General features: G+C 48.7%; 1 protein-coding gene across 1 annotated transcript in view; it reads left to right on the top strand.

Annotated features, from left to right (window-relative positions):
- FAM20C (FAM20C golgi associated secretory pathway kinase) overlaps positions 1-20260 on the top strand; it is a gene marked incomplete at its 5' end in the record, with an annotated part of 59860 nt that overhangs the window by 11016 nt on the left and 28584 nt on the right. The window contains one exon of the mRNA XM_082490495.1: positions 714-792. Coding sequence (XP_082346621.1) covers positions 714-792 — 79 coding nt within the window. The remainder of the gene's footprint in view (positions 1-713; positions 793-20260) is intronic.

Raw genomic sequence — 20260 nt, 5'->3', positions numbered from 1 at the left:
CATGACGTTGTCCAAATTGTTCAGACTGGTGTGCATAAACGTCCGTCTTAAATTCCCATTAGCTCTCAGCTAGGAAATGAGCGCATTTATCATGGATCCCTGGAAGTGAATGGGTGGGTTTGGATACATATCCATTGCACGGAGAGGAGATGAATTTACATATCTCTACTGCTCAGCAACAATTATTAAACTTGCAGCGGAGATCAGAGATTTGCTATAGTATCTGCTCATACTTTTAATTGAAGAAATGTCTGCTGTGCATTGGACTGTACCTCCCAGTCTTCGGAAGCAACCCAGCTCCCTTCCCACCGTGTGTCCCTGTTAGCAGAAGTCCAAAAGCAATGGAAGATGGAGAAAACAGTGCTGTTTCTCCACAGGACAGTGGAAAAATAGGACGGTCTGTTCCTATACCTGCTGTTCAGTTAGGGTGCTTATGGAACCATCCTGGTTCCGCCTGTGGCCAGTTGAAGAAGACAAAGACACATCGGGGAGTACAATCCATTCTCAGTCCTGGTCGGCAGCCCCAAGCTCTCCCCTGTACTCAGCACCTGCATAATGGCCTGTTGTCCCGTTAAGGCTACCCTGCTTGGTGCTCAGATGCCGCAGTGCTGAATCTAATGCAGAGCAGAAGATAAATGATTTTGTTTTGAGGAAGCTGAATGTAAGTAGATCCACATGTAGCATTTTAAAGCGGTTTTGTTTTCTTCCCACAGCGATGAAATCAGGAGGCACCCAGCTGAAGCTGATCATGACGTTCCAGAACTATGGACAAGCATTGTTTAAACCAATGAAGTAAGTAAAAAAAGTCTGTGTTGCGGAGTGAAATTGTGGTGGAATAGCCTGTTGCCATTTTCTAAGCCGTTAAAAGTTTGCTGTAGCATCTCTCAAGGTTCTCAAGGTGTCTGGTTCCCCGGGCTTGCTTGCTTCAGGGGCTGTTGAAGCCTTGCCCTGCTAGAGCGGGCTTCGGGAGAGATCCCGAGGAGGCTTCAGATACATTGCAGTCTTCTCAGGAATGTTATTCACTCTGATCTCTGTGAAATCTCCCTTCATAAATACAGGATGTTTTCAGCATTTCTTTCGTACGTAAACTGACTCTGCGGGTCTGAGCTTTATCTAGTGTCAGCGCTCCCCTGGAATATGGCCAGACAAGAGAGATGCTTCAGAACAGCTTTGGGAAGAGCTAAATAGTATTTGTCTGATAAATTATAATTTAATCCGTTGATTTATTGTTGTTTGTATTAAAGGGTTGTATTAGTCATTTGGCTGTGGCTATGCTGACTCTGTGAAAATGAGTTTATCTGAGAGTGGTGCTGCAAGGTAATGAATCTGGAGAGAAAGGGAAGGACTGGGATGATGCAGCCTTGATTTGTGCCTGCCCAGATCCCATTGAGATGAAGGAAGTTATTCAGATACAAAGCAGATGGAAATGAGTTCTGAATCCTGACCTGTGTGTTTGTGTTGTAATAAGGAAAATGGCTCTGTGCGTATTGTAGAGGGTTTAGCAAAGACACTCGGGGCTGCAAAGTGTTTAATGAAGCTACTCAGTATCTGTGTCAAGGGTACCACTGGAAGAATAAATTCATTTCCTTCTTTTGTTCCCACTGTAGGGAAGTTCAGTTAATTTCCTCTAAGATGGTCCATAAAAGACTAAAGTCACTGAGAACGAGTGGTTTGGAATATGTATTGGCATTGTGTTACAGGGGAGCACAGCTCAGGGGGTAAGCTGCTGGCTGGAGACTGAGCAATTCCCTGTTTCGCTATAGATTTTGCTGTAGGCTGACCTCAGACAGGTACAGGTTTGGCTTGATCTTATTTGACTGCCAGAAGGGCCAAAAAATTGGTCCCGCTTTCCTTCAACTCATGTTTGAGCAGGAGCCCTCCTTATGTGCATTCGTCCTGGGAGTCACAGGGAAATCCCATGAACGTCCAGGCAGGACATGGCGTTTGTGCAAAGGCCAGGTGCCTTGGTGGTGTTTCCCAAATTGCATACAGTTTTTTCCGCATTTCCCGTGCATCACTGATTGCCTGGGAGCGGTCGGAGGAAGCACAGGTAATACTGGCATCTGAGAGCATTTACTCCAACATCTTCTCTTCCCCTCTCTGCCCTCTCCTGGAATGCTCAGATCATCACATCGTCAGTGCATGGGTCCATCCCCTATATCTGCAAGTTTGATGCATACAGGAACAATTCCTAATTGTGTCCGTCCCACACACGAAACCAAGAACCGGGCAGGTTCGAGTCTCCTTTAAGTATTTGGCAGAATCGTGGTTGCGCTGTTGGCTTTTTACACGGTGTGTGATTTGTTTCTTCCCCATTTGCTGAGATGCAGATAATCTCAATCTTTATCATTGGTATGACATTGTAATTCTGGGAGTGCTAATGAGGTCAAATCAAAAGTTTACCGTTTGTACTGTACATACGCAGCCTTGGCAAGATGATGGATGACAATAGAGGTATAGCCACATTCCTCTGTAGAGGCAATTACTACCATCCACTAGAACAGTAACAGAAAATGATGATGTCTTAATCATTGCCTTTGCTTGATTTGAAGGGCAACAACACCCTATTTTCTCCCTGCATTACATACACCACTGGAAAAAGCAGCACTGGAGCGTTCAGCAGCTGTGTTCCCAGGCACCACACCTTACAGGAGCAACGCGGCTGCGTTTGTGCTGAGCACCGCTGAACACATTAGTGATTTTGAATAAGAATGTTTGCAAGCATTTGTCTTCTTTCTGATAACAGTGAACGGGGAGCCAGATTCTCGGCTGGTGTAAATCTTCCTAGCTCCTTTGGCATCTGGTCCCATTGGCCTCTCTCACCAGCTTATGGACTGCTGGAGATGAAGTTCTTGGAGAGGTTTGCAGCATCATTTCTTTATAGAAAAATAAGTGCTTGGAACTACAAAAACAAACAAACAAAAAGGCTTTTAAAGCTGTGAGACTTCTTCTTGTAGGACTTTCTTCAGGCCTTAGGCACCTTGGTTCTGGAGCCCCTTCTTTTCTGCCCAGTACCCTTCTGATCCGGGCTTCACAGAGCTGGCTGCGCCTTGCCGGGTCAGGAGGCCAGAGGGAGCTCCCAGACCAGGGGCAGACATCTCTGGGCATCAGGACTGGCAGTGGAAAGGACATTTTTTTCTAAGTAGTTTAATTTGAGGACCATAAAATATCATGCTGGTGGTTACTTCTGAGATCAGCTCATTGTTCCTTCAGTGAGACTTCCTTGCCCAAGGTGGATAGCCAGGATGTGTCCATGTGGTGCATCCCGCGTGTTTCAGTTGTTACTCAGCTCCACAGCTGTTCAAAGCAGCAGAAGCTATGCTCTTCTTTCTCTGATAAGCCTCTTTGATCAAGCAACCTTCTTCCTGAACCCCAGGTAGCAACCACTGAATAGTACGGAGTGCCCAGCTGCATAGGAAAACTGGGGCCTCGGATCATCTCCTCAGTGCTGGAGGAGGCAATGTGAGTGGCATTTCTGTGTTAAACTGAACTGAGACACTGTTCTTTAGAAAATATAGTTGGCATCAGCAGGATTTCAGGCCTGGTCCCAAGGAATGTTGATCATCTTGAGCTTCCCACCCTGTCTGGGATTCCAAGTACTGAAAGCGGAACGGTGCGAGGTCCCTGGAGGGTGATGTGCAGGCGTGAGGCCAGTTGCTACCTGGGTTTGATTCACTGGAACTACCTGGAAAGCGGGTTCTGCTGTACCGAGCCATACTCCCTTCCTTCCAACCTCATCCCCTACCTGTCTGAGCGGCAGCTGGGGGAGACCACGCACACCCCTCCCTGACACAGCCGGGCGTCTGCTGGGCCAAAGGAAGGTCTCAGACCTGGGCAGGGACTTCTGCAGGGGGTCACAGCGAAACGTACTCCCCGGCCAACTGCTGGAAACCCTGCGGGACTCGGCGGACCTGCTCTGCCCTTTCCCAGCCTCCCCGTTCCACGCTGAATTTATCCAGGGAGCCAGGCAGCTGCAGAAAGGCCCAGGCAGGATTTGGAAATGGGGAAACCAGAACCTGCCTTTGGCACCTTTTGTGCTCAGTGTTTGAGGTTAACCGAGAACTCTTCGTCTGGGCAGGGGTGCGGGCTGGTGGGGCACACGAGGGGAGGGAGGCCGGACTGTCAGGGAAACGCGATAGCCGTAAATAAAGCCCGATCGGCTGCAATTATTTTATTTATTTGTGGCTCTGCATCTTCATTTCTGAAATAATTGCCCATAAAGTATTGCAGAGGGAGCCAAATCTATTTATAAATCCTATGGCCCTGTGTAGATTCCTCTGCTAATGCCAAATGCATCATAGAAAAAGCAAATATTTGCTAAAACTCCAGGGAAGATTTAATGTTTTTGCAATGTATCTTACAGTTAATGTGTAGTTTTATTTAGCTCATAACAGTTCAATCATACAAAATTATTACCATATGGGACAGGAAAAAAATAGCAGCCTCCCTTCTCCCATGATTAGTGTGTCTAACTGTACTAGTATTGTACAGCATAATAAAATTTATTTACGTGATCGCTGATATCTGCAGCCGCAGCTTTCTGTATGACTTATCAGGTAGGGATGCGGTAGAGCCATAAATTTCAAAGGGTTTTGGCTTATTTGTCCAAAAGGAACACGTGCTCTATAGTTTTATTTGTTTTCCCTTTGTTTCTGCTAGCTGGTGGAGTTAAATAGCTGGCTCAGCAACAAAACCAACACACTATTTTTTTTCCTTCCAAGGCTTTATTCTTGAAGGGGGAGATTCCGCCCCAGCAGAGTCAGTGTTGGGATTCCTATTGCGTACACCGGTGCCAGGATTTTGAGAGAGGCTTTTATAGTTCCTTACGGAAAAGCCAAATAGGATCGAATAGAAAATGATACCTTGTTATTGGAGTTGTGAGAAAAGTGTCCGGTGGTATGTGTTTAAGAATGACATCGCTCATTCCCAGTTTTAGAGACTGCTTTGTAGAAATGTGTAGAAAGGGTATTCATTATAAAATCTTGGAGGTTTATTTGTTCCATTCAAAGCAATACTACTGTGTCTAGGGACCTCCCTTTTGACTGAAACAGATAAAAGCCAGTTTGGCTCTGACTTTAGATTTTGCTTGATATTTTTAACATCTTCTTTCTTTTCTTCTGTTTTTACAAGTCACAGGCCAGGGTTGGTAAGAGCCACGTGGCTGTTTCATTCTGTAGCTGAAGTTAAAGTCTTTAATAGAGTAGAAGCAAGTAGCATCGGGGTGATATCAGGCCAGAAGAGACTTTTGGGGTCGCAAAATCCAGTCTGCTTGAATCGCAGGCCGTCATCTCATGGAATCCCGTTCCTTAACTGATGAACACTGCTGACAGTGGTGTTTATCGCCTTGTCCCCACCGTCCCTCCCGACGCTCGCTGCTGCAGAAGCGACGCTGCCCACCGGCAGCATCTCCTGGTCCCGCAGCTCTGGGGATGCGGCCCAGTGCACGGCTGGCCACCGAGTGGGCTGGTGGCCACGCACCAGTGCAGAGCTGTGCTCTGCGGGGGTACGACAAGCACACTCGCCTTCCAGCTCCTGTGGTGGTCCTGTAGCGTAGGTTTTGGCTCCAAGACATGGGCGCTGGTAGCCGGGCTGAAATCTAGCAGCCAGGGCCACGGGGAAGAGAATATTTTTGTTTCGATTGGCAAAGCGCAGGTTTTTACTGGCTTTTAAGCGTCAGACTTATAGTGACAAAGGATTAGCAACGTTCTTTAAGTTTCTCTTTGATTTCCTTTTAGGATTGTGCAACAAAGAATGCATCTTTTGGTAGGGATATTAAACAGGCCAAACAATCCCCGTAGTACAAACAACTGTTAATCGCTTTTGTTTCCAACAGTAATATTCCCCTTCCAAAGCTGCAGCGTGAGTGTTGTACCTGTGAAATGCAGCCTCCAGGCCTGATTATCATATCAATTAGGTGGGTGTAATTCTTCCGAGTTGGTAGCATTGCTTCCAAGTCAGAGGAGTCGACATGAACCCTGGAATCGGGGCGGCGGGAAGATCGCTTTCCTTATTACATCGCACATCATGCTGTTTTGAGGAAATACATTTTGCGAACCTGTTGCATTTCGGCTGGCAGGCATCCAGCGTAAACATACTGTTATAAGTCAACATAGCAATTAAATCAAATTGCAATGTTTTCTCTGAGCCGGCAGAGCAGTGGGATCTGCGCACAGTGGCAGCGGCGCTGCGGGATGAGCGCTCCGGCAGGCTGGAGCGGAGGGGGCTGGCTCTGCGCGAGGCTCTTCCTCGGGACTAAGGCTGAATAAACCGGCCGGAAAGGTTGAAGCTGGTAATCCCAGCATTCACTTTATATAGCTGTATTTAAAAATTGCAAGGAATTCCATTGTGTTACGTTGTGAAGAAGAAAGGCTTTTGTTGCTGCTGGACATAACAGTCAGTAATCAGATACTCTTGTAGACCTCATCCATGAGGTTTTGGGCTTTTTTAAGGGCGTTGGAATCCTTACCTACCAAATCCCTGCAGAAACGGTTACCTGAGGGAGACTGACTGGCAGGTTTGGTTGTACTTACATCAGGAATAAAGCTGGGGTAAACTGGACGAATTATGTCACTCGATATTTAAAGTACATGGGATCTGGATGTGGTCCTACAGCAGAGGTTGCTGTGTAGTATTTTAGTTCTTTAACTTCTGATATACTATGCATGAATTGTTTTTCTCTTTTGTAAGTAATCCTGTTCACCAGATCATACTTCTTCAGTGTTTCAGGGCAAATTGTGTTTTATCACTCAGCAGTGCCTCTGGTCCAGATCGCATCTGTACAGACTAGAAAATTTGCAGTGACTTGAAGGGGAGCTGGATGAGGACTCAGGCAGAGCGCTGGCCCCGGACAGCAATGAAATCCAGGCTTCTCCCTCTCCCCGCGCGCTGCATTTCCTCCTGCCATAGCGCAGCGGCTGCTGGCTGAAATATTGATCAGTCCTATCCAGCCTGGGGGAAATTAATTCTCAGATTCTGCAAGCATGTTTATGAAATGACCCCAGAGTCAAAGTCTGCAAAGTCCAGGTAGCTCAAAGGTTGTCCGTTTCGATTGGGACCTGCAGGGGAGGGTGACAGCAGCGTTTCACCATGCTGGCAGCCAGGATGGGGAAAACAAATCTCTTTCTCTCTCTTTCTGCACCAGCTCTGCTGTGCTGCCCCAAGCTGAGCTGCCCCAGCTTATCCCCAGCTTATTCCTGGGTTTCCCCCCTCCCGGAGCCGGGCAGGAGCTGCTGGGAGCCAGGATGGGACAGGACAGTGGGAGTCCCTGGGGTGGGAGGGAGCAGACCTTCCTCCAGCAAAGTGGGGCTGTCCTGCCGGACATCACCGTGTCCATGAGCTCCGCACCATCCCACTTCCGGGCCCTGGGAACCTGCCATCCACCACTGCTGCTGCATTCTCCCCGAAACCCCGCTCTCCCGGCTTCCCCAGGGCACCTCATGCTCCTGGCAGGAGAAGACTTCACAGAAACATCAGCCCCACGGTCTCTGCACCTGGGGGTTTTTGCACAAATAATTCAAGCCTTGCATTTTAATTCAGCTCATTTGTTGGAGTTTCTCTGGCAGATGATAACACGATGCTCCATATCTATTTTTGTTCTTGTCTGACACAGACACAAAAGGCCACAGGTACCGGCTGTACCTGCCCCTGAGCACCTTTGTAAGGGAGAGCCGAGTGGGCAGTCACATTTTACAGGAGTGAACTGTCTCTGCTTGATTAGCTGCCTTCTTAATTAGCCTTCGGGAACAAGGACATGTTGGTGTTTATTTTTTCTTTAAAAGCCAGTTATTGCGGCAGCTAACATTTTTTTTTACATGTTACCACAGCGTATTAGGAAAGAAGCATCTTCAGTGTCTGATTTTAATCAAGCTACTTCTTCATTTTAATTTTCTGTGTACCAAGAAAGGCAGTCCTGTGGCATTGTGTTTTAATCAGACACCCCCTTCCAGTTCCTCAGATTCTTACTTCGCACGTTTTACCCTGTATTGGCAGTGCAGAAAAGCAGCAAACGCTATGGGGGGAAGAGGTGGCACAAAACGCATAACCTGCGATTCAGTGCGAGTAACAGGGCTTGGCACCCGCGGGACGGGGTGCTGTAGCAGTGAGGTAACATGTCCTCAGTAAATCTAAGCAAGAAAAAGGTGTCCAAAATGTTTTCGGTGGGATATGCAGATATTGCTACCCTGAAATATTTCATGGGAATTTGTCTCTCTTTCTCTACAATTTATAATCCTTAAACTAGGCTCAAGAGACTGAAATTCAGGGAGGGAAAATGATTTGTGCGTGAGTTGTGGCATAAACCAGAGGCTGAAGCCGTTTTCTCTCCGGAGCAGCATGTGCGGCTTTATCCTGGAGATAAGTTGCGCCGTGCTCAGCTTCCCCCTTGGGAGGAGTTATTTTTGGAGCTTTTATGGAGGTAAATGGCTCCCTGTCTGCCCCTGGTCCGTGTCTCGCACAGGGATAGCTCTGGGGTTCCCCACCGCTTCGGGGGATGCAGATGGGGGTTTGGCCGCTCGCGCCAAGGTGTGTTTGGAGCGTTTGCTCTTCAGCCATCCATCTCATGGGAGGCCTCAGCACTCCCACCAGCGTGCCCAGCCGGGGCTGCTGGCTCTCAGAAGGGGCGGCAGGGAGGTGGCCCTGGCGAAACAGCCTGTCTAGCGGCTGAGGACCCGCGTCCAGCTTTGCCAGAGGTCACCAGTTCAGGCGACACAGTCCTGTGGTCAGTGACGATGCGAAAGCCGGGTGGTGTTTGGCAGCGACCCACAACCGACGTGACAGTGTCCTGCAGGTCGAGGCAGGAAGGTTTTGGCAAAGGCGAGAGAGCGCCCAGCGCACATCCAAATGGCGCCCTTGGCACGGTGCTGTTGGTGACTCACTGCTGTAAACAAACAAACAAAGTGTGTTTAAAATAGCCATAATAGCTGTTAATATCACAGCTTTAGGACACGCTGGACATCTCTGACTTCCTTTTTTTTTTTTTCATTTTCAGTGTTTGGTTCAGTAGTATTAGTACTTTTCTTGCTCAGTTACAATTTTCCACCCTTCTGTACAGTTCTGCATGTGGGTAAATAAAAGTGGGAAAGCTGAAAGACTCATTTGCATGTGAAGAAGTAGCAGAAACCCAGAGTCAATAGCATCTGCAAATGTGTGGGAGCTGGAGAGTGGGGGGGACAGCAAAACTGTTGTAAATAGAAGCAGTTTAAAGTGCTGGATTACGCGCTATGGATAATAAATTACCCCAAGCTAGTATGTAATTCAAATACTGTTCTCAGCAGCATCCAACTGATCCTGTTAGCACTTCCAGCCCCTTTCGTAAACCTCGCTAATCGGTGGTCCAGATTCTTTGTGCAGGGGTGGTCACCCAGCCAGAGGCCAAGTGATGCCATGGCCGAGCACAGAGACCTGTAGCGATTAGGAGGAATATTGCCCAAAGACTGCAGATACGCAGTCTCTATGTGGATTTTGAGCTGCTTTGATAAGCTGGCGTGAAGCAGCAAAAGAAATGAAGATGTTAAATTAGTCTGCAGACTTAACAGGGAAATCTAGCAATGATTATTATTATTTTCTTTAGTTTTCAGCATGACTGACTTGTATTTTGTTTGATTCTGTCTCATGATACACAAAAAGAGAATTTTGACCCAGCCTATTTGTGGTTCTCTGTATTTTCTGCTTGTTTGAATCGCCGCAATATGTTAATCCGGCCAAAATTTTCAAACAAACCTCTTTTGCATCTGATTCTTTAGGGGTTTATTAAGCAGAAAATCTGATTCCTGGGGCGTAAAACCCAGAGGTTTTTTCAGCCTTTCATCTCGCAAGCCCAGGTTCTGTGTCAGGGCTCAGCCGGGAGGTGGGAGGGCGATGCTGGGGTTCCAGTGCCGGCTCTGCCTCCCGGGGCTGGCAGCGGCAGAGGCAGCTTCCAGCAAAACCCTGTTTTCCTCCGTAAGATTGAGAAGGATGGGGTGCGATGAGGAGGGCTCATGCCAGCCCTGGGCAAGGTGGGGACAGCAGCTGCCCCTTTGGCGTGGACCCTGTGCCACCGTGTGTCCCCGTGCATCCTCAGCAGCAGCCAGCCTGACGTCCCGCGGCTCTGACATAGCAAAGTGCCTCTGACACCGCAAAGCGGGGTGCCCAAGGAGGGCAGCGCCTGCTGTCCCTGTTGTCTGCCTGATTTTCTTATTCCCAGAGCCAGCTCCGAGTTGAAACCATCTTTTTTTCTTTTTTGCAGCCTCCTGACCCCAGGTACAAGTGCCGGGTAACTGGGAGTTTAGCCCCAAATGTGCCCTTTTTTGCTCTGCCTGCCCTGCCCGTGGGGGCCACGGGGGCTCCCGCTCCCCCTGTCCATTTGCTTTGGGCGTCTGTGCTGCTGATTCCGTCCTGGTGCCTTGAAGTCATCTTGGCATGCACTGGGTGTTTTGGTACAGAAGCTGCTTTTTATGTGCTGCCGTAGCACCCAGGGCACTAAGGCATCGCCCGGAGCCTCTGTGCTGTGGTACCCAGGGCAGTGCCCACGTGGGGCAACGTCAGCGGTGTGAGCACAGCCGGGTCCTGCTCCGTTAGCGGTCAGCCAGGCCATGCAGAAGGAGATGGGTTTTGCAGCAGATCCAGGCCACCAATTCACATCCAGGCTCTGTTGGCACCCGTGAAATTGTCTGACAACTTGTGAGCGGGCACCATGCCATGCGAGCAGATGGGGACGAATGTCCTGGCAGCCAAGAGCCGGGGATGTTCATCTGGCAGAGGGGAGGGAGAGCAGCGCTCCTCGGTGCTCGTGTCCCACTGCCCTTCCCTCCTGGAGCTGAGCTGCCACGGGGAGAGTGGGCACGGCAGCGGGGTGTCTGGTTTGGGCAGCGGGGGTTCACAGCAGAGGTGGTGCCCCCTACATCCTCCCCCTGGGTCCTGCTGCTCCATCCCTGAGGACTAGGTAGTTTCTGAGATGCTTTCAGCCCAGGCTCCCCATGGATCCTCCCTTGATGATCTTCAAGGTCCCTTCCAACCTAAACCATTCTATGATTCTATGATTTGGTTGGGGACGTGTGTCCTCCAGAGAGTCACCTGCAGGCAGCAGCACAGCAATTCTGTTGTAGCTGCCCGGGCTGTGTGGTTCCCTGTGAGAGGCTGGCTCTTGCCGGGACCGAATCCTGAGATAAACGGATTAAAACATCCTCGTCGAGGCTTCACAGAAATTGTCGCAAGGGCTTTCTTTACAACATAACTCCAGGGAAGGCCTTAACGCTTATCGCCCCGTGGGGCAGCTTTTCTCGCACAGGCATGCGTTTCATGATGATTGACACATCATTAATTAACTGTTATTAATTAACCCCATAATCTGAAGGGATGAGGGGGGGAATTCCTTGCAGGCCTGGATCCCATAATTTCTTTGAGCACATCAGTCCCTGGCTGTGCTGCTCTCCCAAATCTGTCTGTCTTTGGGATGGAAAAAGCCCAGGAATGAGGCAGGACTAATGGCTGACCTCCTCCAGCCCCCTCCAGCCGCCTTCATTTCCTGACAGCCACAGCTCAATCCCGGTTCGCAGGAGCGAGGCTGTTTTTATCTGGTACTCTGAGCTTAGAGAAAGAGAAATGGGAAAAAATAAATAAATGGGGTGTTGCCTTTCAGCCCCCCCTTGTTCCCTGCTGTGCTGGAGACGATGCTGTGGGGGACGGGGGGTCCGTCTGTGGGGTGGCGCTGGCTCTGCTGTGGATGCTCGCACACCGCCGTTGAGGCTGGCTGTGCCACCGAAGCCCCGCGTCAGGACAGAAACCTGTTCTCGCCTCCGTTTTAGCGACAGCGGGCCGAGGTCCCCGCTGCGCGCGCTGGCCCCGGCCCTGCTCACCCAGGGCAGCAGCAGCGGGGACAAACTCTCCCTGTGCTGACTTCAGCTGGGCTTTGCTGCTGTCCTCGGGGACTTTATTTTGCCTTAATCGTTTTGAGCTGGCCCACATCTCCTGCCAGTTCTGGCTGGTGGTCTCTTAACAGTCTCCTGTGTCGGGCAGCGGCATGATTATAGCTTTATTTAGCTTACTTGGTCTGCATTTGCCTTTCAAGGAGCAACAATGCAACAATTCCGTAGACTAAATGTGGCCTAAGACAAGAAATTGTCCTGTTTATCCACAAACACCCAGTTCTTGGGGTGATGCCAGTCTCTGTAAGACATCAGTGGTGCTGATAAGCCAATAGTCATGATCGCTGCTCAGTGTTTTGCTGATGTTTTGGCACGGTTTCGTGTCCAATATCGTTGACCCTACGCTTTTCCTATTATGTGCTGCATCTTTTGGCAGGAGAAGGCCGTTCCCAGGGATCAGAACGGTGCCTATATCACAGGAGGGGCCTCAAAGCCGTTGTGCGTGGCATGGCTTGCTCCTCCCGCTCGGTGCCATACTGGGGGTTCCTCCCTCCCCCCTCCCGTTCCTCGCTCCCATGCCGTTTTGGGCTCAGCAGCACAATCTGGCCATTTTGCACCTCGGCCATCGGGAACGGCCTCTCGTCGCTGATATCTGAATTACATTTTTCTCAACAGTTTCCTTTGTTGTATAAAACGAAGCCAAAACAAGCACCGGTATTGCAGGCTGGCTTTCTGGTTTAAATAACACGGACCTTTAAGTGGATGAGGGCTATGAATCATCTCTGTGTAGATCCTGGTTGTGGGTTGTTTACTTGTGTGTTTGTGAAGGATTTTGTTCTTTTTTTTTTATTTTTTTTGCCTGGCAATGTAAGTCTATCTCTCTCGATACAGTAGGACAGTTTGGAAGTGCTCCCTGGTCCCTATTCTCTGACTGTACCATCTTTCTTCTCTCCCTTCCCCTAAAAATCTACTCACTTTACAGGGTGAAATTGCAGTGTATTGAGTTGCCTGATATTGCACTGATTCTTTATTGCAATATCTTCTGGATTTTAATATCTACAGGCCTTGAAACTATTTTGGTGTTACCAAAGACATTTAATATCTGTGAACTTAGGGAAGGTATTTTCTGGCACTCGGCAATGACTCCAAAGCCCCAAAGAATTACACTGAACAGCCCTGAATTTCAAAGCCTGACATCACTGCGAGCAACGAATACAAATCCATCAACAGGAGCGGGATTTTAATTGCTTTTGAATGATTCTATAGAAATCTAAAATTGCTTTTGTGGGATGAAAAAAAAAATCCCCACTTTTATCTGTGAAGAGGTTTTAATTCTGGCGAATAAAATAAGTGGCTGCTGCAATAATACAAGATTTTTTCCCTCTGACTGTGTGGCTGTTCCTTCAGCCCTGCCTGCTGGGATTTTATCCTTGAGCAGCGAGACATCGGAGTTCATCAGATATTATACATGGCAATTGCCAGACCAGGAGAGGCTCTTTGGTGGCTGGAAGATTTGTGCTTCTATTACGTTAGCTGTTAAAAAATGAGCCCACCTGCATTCTTTTGCAATGTGACCTTCTCTGGCTGGTGATACGCTGTGTTTTCTCTGTGATCTGATCTGATTTTGAGGGTAATCAAAAGGCCACCAGTGCTTTAAAACCCAATAATACCTTGGCTCCCGCTTTACAGTTTTCTTTTTTTTTTTTTCTATGAAAGGAACAAAAACCTCCACAAACGTTCCTACATGTGGCTTAGCTTCTGGTTAAACGCATCCTGAGGGAGTGCCGGAAAGTGTTCCCGTTTAGAAGTAGAGTCATGTCTTCCAAAATAGTTTTCAAGGAAAGGGATAGCAGAAGTTGTTGGTATTTTCCCGTTGAGTAGGTGTGGTGCATACTTGAAACGCTCTGCACGTCGAGAGAATGACCGCCGGAGTGTGAGCGCAGCCCCGGGATGGGCAGGCGGTGAGGGTGCCCTCCCCGTCCCCCCTCGCTCCCGTCGGGGTCCGATGCCAGGGCTGTGCCTTGGGATGGAACCGGTGTCCCCCCGGAGCGTGTGCAGAGGCATCCCCGCGTGTCCCCCCCTGGGTGGGGCGATGGGCAGTGTCCCATCTCTCCATTCAGCTCTTTGCTGGAGAAACCCTTCCTGAAACCCTCAGCAAGCCTCAGCCCGGGCCAGGGCCGGGACTCGGCGCTGTGTCCCCCATCTCCACCCAAACCGGCGTCGCCGGCGGAGCTGAACCTTCCCGGCGGCTCCCGAGGAGGTCAGCGGCGCCTCTCCAGTGGAGCCACAGCAGCATCTGCTGCGGGTCTGCAACAGCACTTCCTTAAACGGGTTTCAAAGTGATCATTGAGCCTGTTTTAGGGAGGAAAAAAAAGACAGTGGAGTATTTGGTATTTCAGTTAGCATTAAACTTACAGAAAGGTGATTGGTGGCAGTGCCTGAAACTCTGAACTGATATTTTTTGTGTGGTTTGGAGTATTTTGATGCTAACACGTACTAAAGTACAGAAATCCTTCCCGGTGATGGCTTTAAAGTATTTTTGATCATTTTCAGAAGTAAACCTAGCCATTAACCTGACCAAACTAACCCCAGCATCTGTGCAACTGCTGTAGGTGCCCCTGCTCCGGCAGGGGGTTGGACTAGATGATCTCCAGAGGTCCCTTCCAACCCCGACCAGTCTGGGATTCTGCGATTACTGCATTTTTGAAGGACAATTATTTTGTCCTTTCTTGCATAACTCCCCATTTTAAAATACATCTTAAAATAATTGTTTTTAAATTGTTTTTTCTTCAAATTGACCATAACAATCCAGACAGATCTCTTCAGGATTAATTTTCCACCTAGCTGAAGAAATTAGCTCTTGCTTTCTCCCTCCCACCTCGAAGCCGTGCTGGAACGGTTACCTGGATACCCCGCCAGCAAAGGATGGATGTGCCGAGGCAATTTAAATAGCCCGATTTGTCATCGAACTGCAGCCATCGTTAGCAAAGCATTATTTGGCTGGAACGGTGTAGGCTGAACGTGGCTAACTCCTCTGCGTTGAGGAGAGATTTAATTTAACCACCTTGTGGCCAAATACTGCCCGTCTTGAGCGTGGGGCTGCGGCTCATCCCGGGTGAGGGATGCGTGCTCTGGCTGGGTGGGAGGTTACTTTCCCGAGGTGTGTAGCTGTTGGAAATGTATTCTGCATCAGGGTGAAAAGAGGCTCTTTCAAGCAGGTCCTTCCAGAACCTACCAATTGGTTTATTTTGGGACATAGGGATCATTTTTTGTGTGATGGGGCAGAGGGAAGGGAAGAAAAGCCAAGCCTGGATTGTGCTTCTTTCCTCTGCAACTTTTGTCCTTGTCACAGCCCCTGTTTCACTTTATTCCTCTTGGTGCCCTCTCTGTTGCTAAAGTGGCAATTCCAGCCGGGTGGAAGGAGCCTCAGAAGCAGGTTTTTAAGAACAAGCTGGTGAAATTACAATGATGATTTGAAATTAATTTTACTGTACATGAGGGTGTGTAAAGCAGAAAATAGTGACCTCTGATAAATCCTGCGTGTCAGATGGCAGAAATAGTGATTTCCCTGGAATCTGTCTATCGAGCGTGGTCAGGGAGGTAGTCTGTATGTAACAATAAGGAAGATGTAAAAACAATTCTGAGCTTTAAAAAGAAGATTTTGTTAGTTCTTGGTTCACTTTTTAGGTCTGGACTGAACTTAGCCTTCCGTTTTAAGGCTTTATCCAAAATCAGGTTATTTATGATTGATTCCAGCATGATCTGGAACCCCAGCTGGGGTCGGGAGGTCTGTCGGGTGGGTTCGGTGGAGCTGTGTCCTCCCAGCGAAGCCCAGTCTGCGGCTCCAGCTGGGGGCAGGAGCGCCACGGTCGCAGAGCTGCCAGTGCTGTGTTCCTCAGCGTCCTCCTCGGCAAACCAGCTCCCAAATCCTCGTCAGGAGATTCGCAGTCCTAAACGAAGCACTGCTCCAAAATGCCCTGCTGGTCTATGGTGCAAGTCCTTTTCTTTTGGTTGTAATTGATGTTACAAAATATTTGATGGCTTCTGTCATTAGTATTCCCGACGGGCTCCATCTACAATTTATTTCATGCTGTAAAAATGTGAAGAATTTTCTACTGATTAGCAGCAACATTAGGGCATGTTTCTGGATTTATCAACACGGGATATTTTTGGGTGGGTAAGGAGTCTTTTGTTTTTGAATTAAAATGTGTCTAGACACTTTTTTTGTTACAAATCTAGCAAAATGAAGATACTTTTGAGGTAGCAATTAAATTCTTTCAGTGACATACAGTCTATTATGCACAAGGCTTCAATATAATGAATATATTTATTTCCAGGAAATCTACAGTATTTTCCTTGCCATTTGTAGGACTCAGCATATAAATAATGCAGACCATGCTGTGCTGCTTTTCAGTTCATCCCAGAAAATCATGCCATTAAAAATGCCGCGGTTCTTTCAGGCACACACAGACACAGCAGGTAAAGGGAATATTCATGTGATGAACAGTGACAGAAGCAGCATCGGCTAATACACCACCCCTCAAAGCACACCGCAGACGATGACATTGTTTGCAGTAATTATAGTGTGGAGGGAGACTCTTGTTTAAGTTAACACCACGGCAGTCAAACTGTGATCCATCCAAGTGGGCTCCGAATTCCTAACCCGGGGTCAGGACTCAGAGGTGCACGATAAGGTGAAGTGAAGAGTTCTGGGGCCACCCCGGACACGCACGGTCCGTAACCCCAGTGAAAATGAAACTTCATTTGAGCAGTTTGGGAAATATAAGGTCCCGATGAATTCTTCACAGATTTATTTTTGCTTGAAAGCACACATTGCTATTTCGGATAGCAATAGTTCGGATGTTCAAACATCTCTTCTGCAAAAGCAGCGGTGGCTCTTGCCATGTTCGGGCGGCGAAGATCAGCCGGTGTGGAAGAGCAGCGTGGTGTCCCTCTGCTCAGTAAGGCGGGAGCGTGTTGGATGTTTAAGAAGGAAAATTTACCATCTCCTGTTCGTAGGCATTACTTACGCATAAGCAGAGCTTTAGTACGTGTTGCAAATGGAAATCAAGTACAGGATGTGCCTGGAAGGAGTTTATCTAACTATTTATGGGCTGATCACATTTTGAGCTAGAACTGACTCGGTTATTTTTAGTGCCATAACGTTGCAGTACTCGTTGTGTTCGTAAAGAAGCAAGAAAATTCTACTGCAATTGGCAGAGCTCTCGTGCCAGCTCGCAGTTCAAACCTGCCCATCCCCACGCATGGTGTCCCCGGGGGAGAGGCTGTGTCCCCGGTGCCGTGGGGCCGCCTGGGTGATTGCGGATCAGGAGTCGCAGCTCGGAGAGGGACCTGGGGCTCCCACAGAGCCGTGGGGCCATGGGGTTGCGTGTGTTCCTCCTCCCTCCGGCCCGGTGCTCCACACTCCAGCGCGTTCTGCCGCCCCGGAGCCCCCACCGTGGGTGTCTGCCCCGCGCAGGTTTCCCATCCCTCCAGGGCGGCACCCGCGGCAGTGCATGCGTGTGCCCACTGCAGTGCATGCGTGTGCCTGCAGCAGTGCATGTGTGTGCCCGCGGCAGTGCCTGCGTGTGCCCGCGGCTCTGGGAGCCAGGCTCCTGCGCGGGAAGTTTTTGCTGGATCTCTTGAGAATTGTTCCAAAAGCTAGAAAGTCTCACTGTCCTTGTAAAAAAGCCCCAATCTGCTTTCTCGTCTTTATTTTTGTGATAAAAATCAACAATTTCAGGCAGTTGCTCTTTGATATGCCTCTAGAAGGAAGTTCCTGTAACTTCAGAGATGCAAATGTAAATCATATCTACAGCCCATCATTAGCATGAGTGACTATTCCTTCTTTCTAATAAGGAAGGAATGGAAAACCATTAAAACTTGTGAAATAATAAGGCAGAAGCATATAATTTAATATGGTCATCTATTTGGAAATGCGCATTGTGCATAAATAATCAGATGTAGCAGCAAGGAATCCGCAGCCATCTAGCAAGTGAGTTGTTTTGCAATTGCCATCTGACCTGTAGATAAGTGGAAACAATGTCTTCATTAAACTTACAAAACCGAACATTAATCATTAGCAAAACCAGCGCTGCAAGATGCAAGGGAAGTCTTGCTACATCCCCGGGAGCGGGGTGCGTGTACCTAATGGCAGGATTTAACTATTAAGGTCCTATCAAAAATAGATGTGCTATTTGGCCGGGGCGCTGGCACAGGCACTGGGAGTTGGGACGGAGTTTGCAGACTTATTGCGTGTTGGAGGAGGAAAAGGTGTAGCTGGAAGTCTGTCCTAAAGGACTTGACTTCACAGGCGGTGTCCAATAAAGAGTCTTTAGTGAGGATGAACTGGGTTTTTAGCGCAGATGAATCCTACTGGAGACTGCCTTGGGCTGCTCGCGCCCGCGCAGGGTCTCCAGGGCCTTGCGACAACACCGAGCCAGAGACCACTATCAGCCAGGGACCGCTTGTGCTCTTGTCCTCTTATTCTCTCCTCGGGGTGTAAAAGAATAAGAACAATTTAGTGTTTAATTTTCACAGGACTTTACAGAAGAGGCTTTTGTTTTGTTTTGTTTTCAGTGTTCACATTGCTCTGTCCTGTTGGCGGAGGTGGACCAAAGCTGGGTGGGGGGAGCAGGAGGTGGCAATGCCCTGAAATTCCCAGGGCAGTCCATCTCCCACTGCCAGACTGCACAGTGGTTATTGGGGTGAAATCCCTAATTTACAGAATGGGAGTGGTGTGATGGTGTGGTACCAGTGTATGCAATGCTGGAAATCAAAGGGTGAAGCTAATCATAGAATCAAGGAATGGTTTGGGTTGGAAGGGACCTTGAAGCCCACCCAGTACCACCCCCTGCTCTGGGCAGGGCCACCTCCCCCCAGCCCAGGTTGCCCCCAGCCCCGTCCAACCGGGCCTTGAACACCCCCAGGGATGGGGCAGCCACAGCTCCTCGGGGCACCCTGCGCCAGGGGCTCACCGCCCCCACAGGGAAACATTTCTTCCTAATACCTAACCTAAATCTCCCCTCTTTCAGTGTAAAACCGTTCCCCCTCATCCCACGGCTCCCCTCCCTGACCCAGAGTCCCTCCCCAGCTCTCCTGGAGCCCCTTTAGGCACTGGAAGGGGCTCTGAGGTCTCCCCAGAGCCTTCTCCGGGCTGAACCCCTCAACTCTCCCAGCCTGTCCTCCCAGCAGAGGGGCTCCAGCTCTAATATTTTTAATGATGTGACTAAAAATATCTGTTTTACATGTAGAAAATGCAATGGCAAACTTAATGCTGTTTTGCACCTTTGGGTCGTTTTGCAGGTGTTCCTGTAGGCAAGCAGTGAACCCACTTTATTTCATTTCCTTTGTTTTCCTCTCCTACCTGTTCCAACCAGTAAGCCAATTCAGCCAGAAAGCGGTCTGTCTGTAACTAATCCTATAATACTTTCTTGACATTCATATTGCTGTTGAGCATTTCTGTCAATACAGTAGTTGCCTGTGAGCTGCATGGAAGACAGTGCCCAGGAAAAAAAAAAAAAAAACAACAGGTTTAATTCTTACCAATATTTGTGATAGAATTAAAATCTTCACTCAACTTTATTGGAATTTACTCCGGCAGTCGGTAATAGCAGCCTACGGGAGACTGCTACGGAGGGAACTCGAGGGACCTGTGATAAACCACAAGAAGATGGATTGCGTATTCTGTATCATCCAAGATCTCAGTCCTGAAAGTGTCGCGCACACACAGTGTGCTTCGGACAGAGTTGAAATTCCAAGATTAATTTACGACCCTTCTACTCCTGCTCTTGCTTAATCCTGCAATATCTGCCTTGACACCAGCAAGAGCTGTGGAAGATGTCATGGTTGTATTTAAACTAGACACCAAACACAGAGGTTATGTCTTCTGTCCCCTACCTGCAGGCATGGACAAGAGCCGGGTGTTTGCTGTCCCGGGTGGCTCGTTTAGGGACTCGCTTTGGTCTGCATTGCTCCACGCTCCACTGAAGTCAACGGGAGGCTTTTCCCATGACTTCGCGGGCCTTTAAATTTGGGTATGGGCAGGTTGAGACCCAGTTTACGAACTGGCTCTGTCCTTCCTCATCCAGTTCACCTTGAGCTCAATGGGAGACCTTTCACCGAGTGGAAGGAAAGTTGGATCAGGCCCAGAGAAAAACAGTAAGTGCTGGAGGAATGAGACGGTGACGTTCAAAGATTAAATCATGCCATGGCTTTGCTCTGCCATGTGCTTATCCTCACAGTTCATACTAAGAAGTGGGAGAACTGAGATACGAGCGTCCTTGGCTTTAGGAAAAACATAGTCCCCCCTTTGAAACCAGACGCCCACAGAACTGTGGGCTGCGCACACACGTATCTATCGCACTGTACAATAGATAAGCTTCATATTTTGTAGATATTTAAACAGAGTGAAAAATTGA

This window comes from Vanellus vanellus (assembly GCF_965231255.1).
Source record: "Vanellus vanellus genome assembly, chromosome: 14".
NCBI classification, from domain to species: Eukaryota; Metazoa; Chordata; class Aves; order Charadriiformes; family Charadriidae; genus Vanellus; species Vanellus vanellus.
Note: the sequence above shows the minus strand (reverse complement) of the source record. Positions and strands in the feature narration are given on the sequence as shown.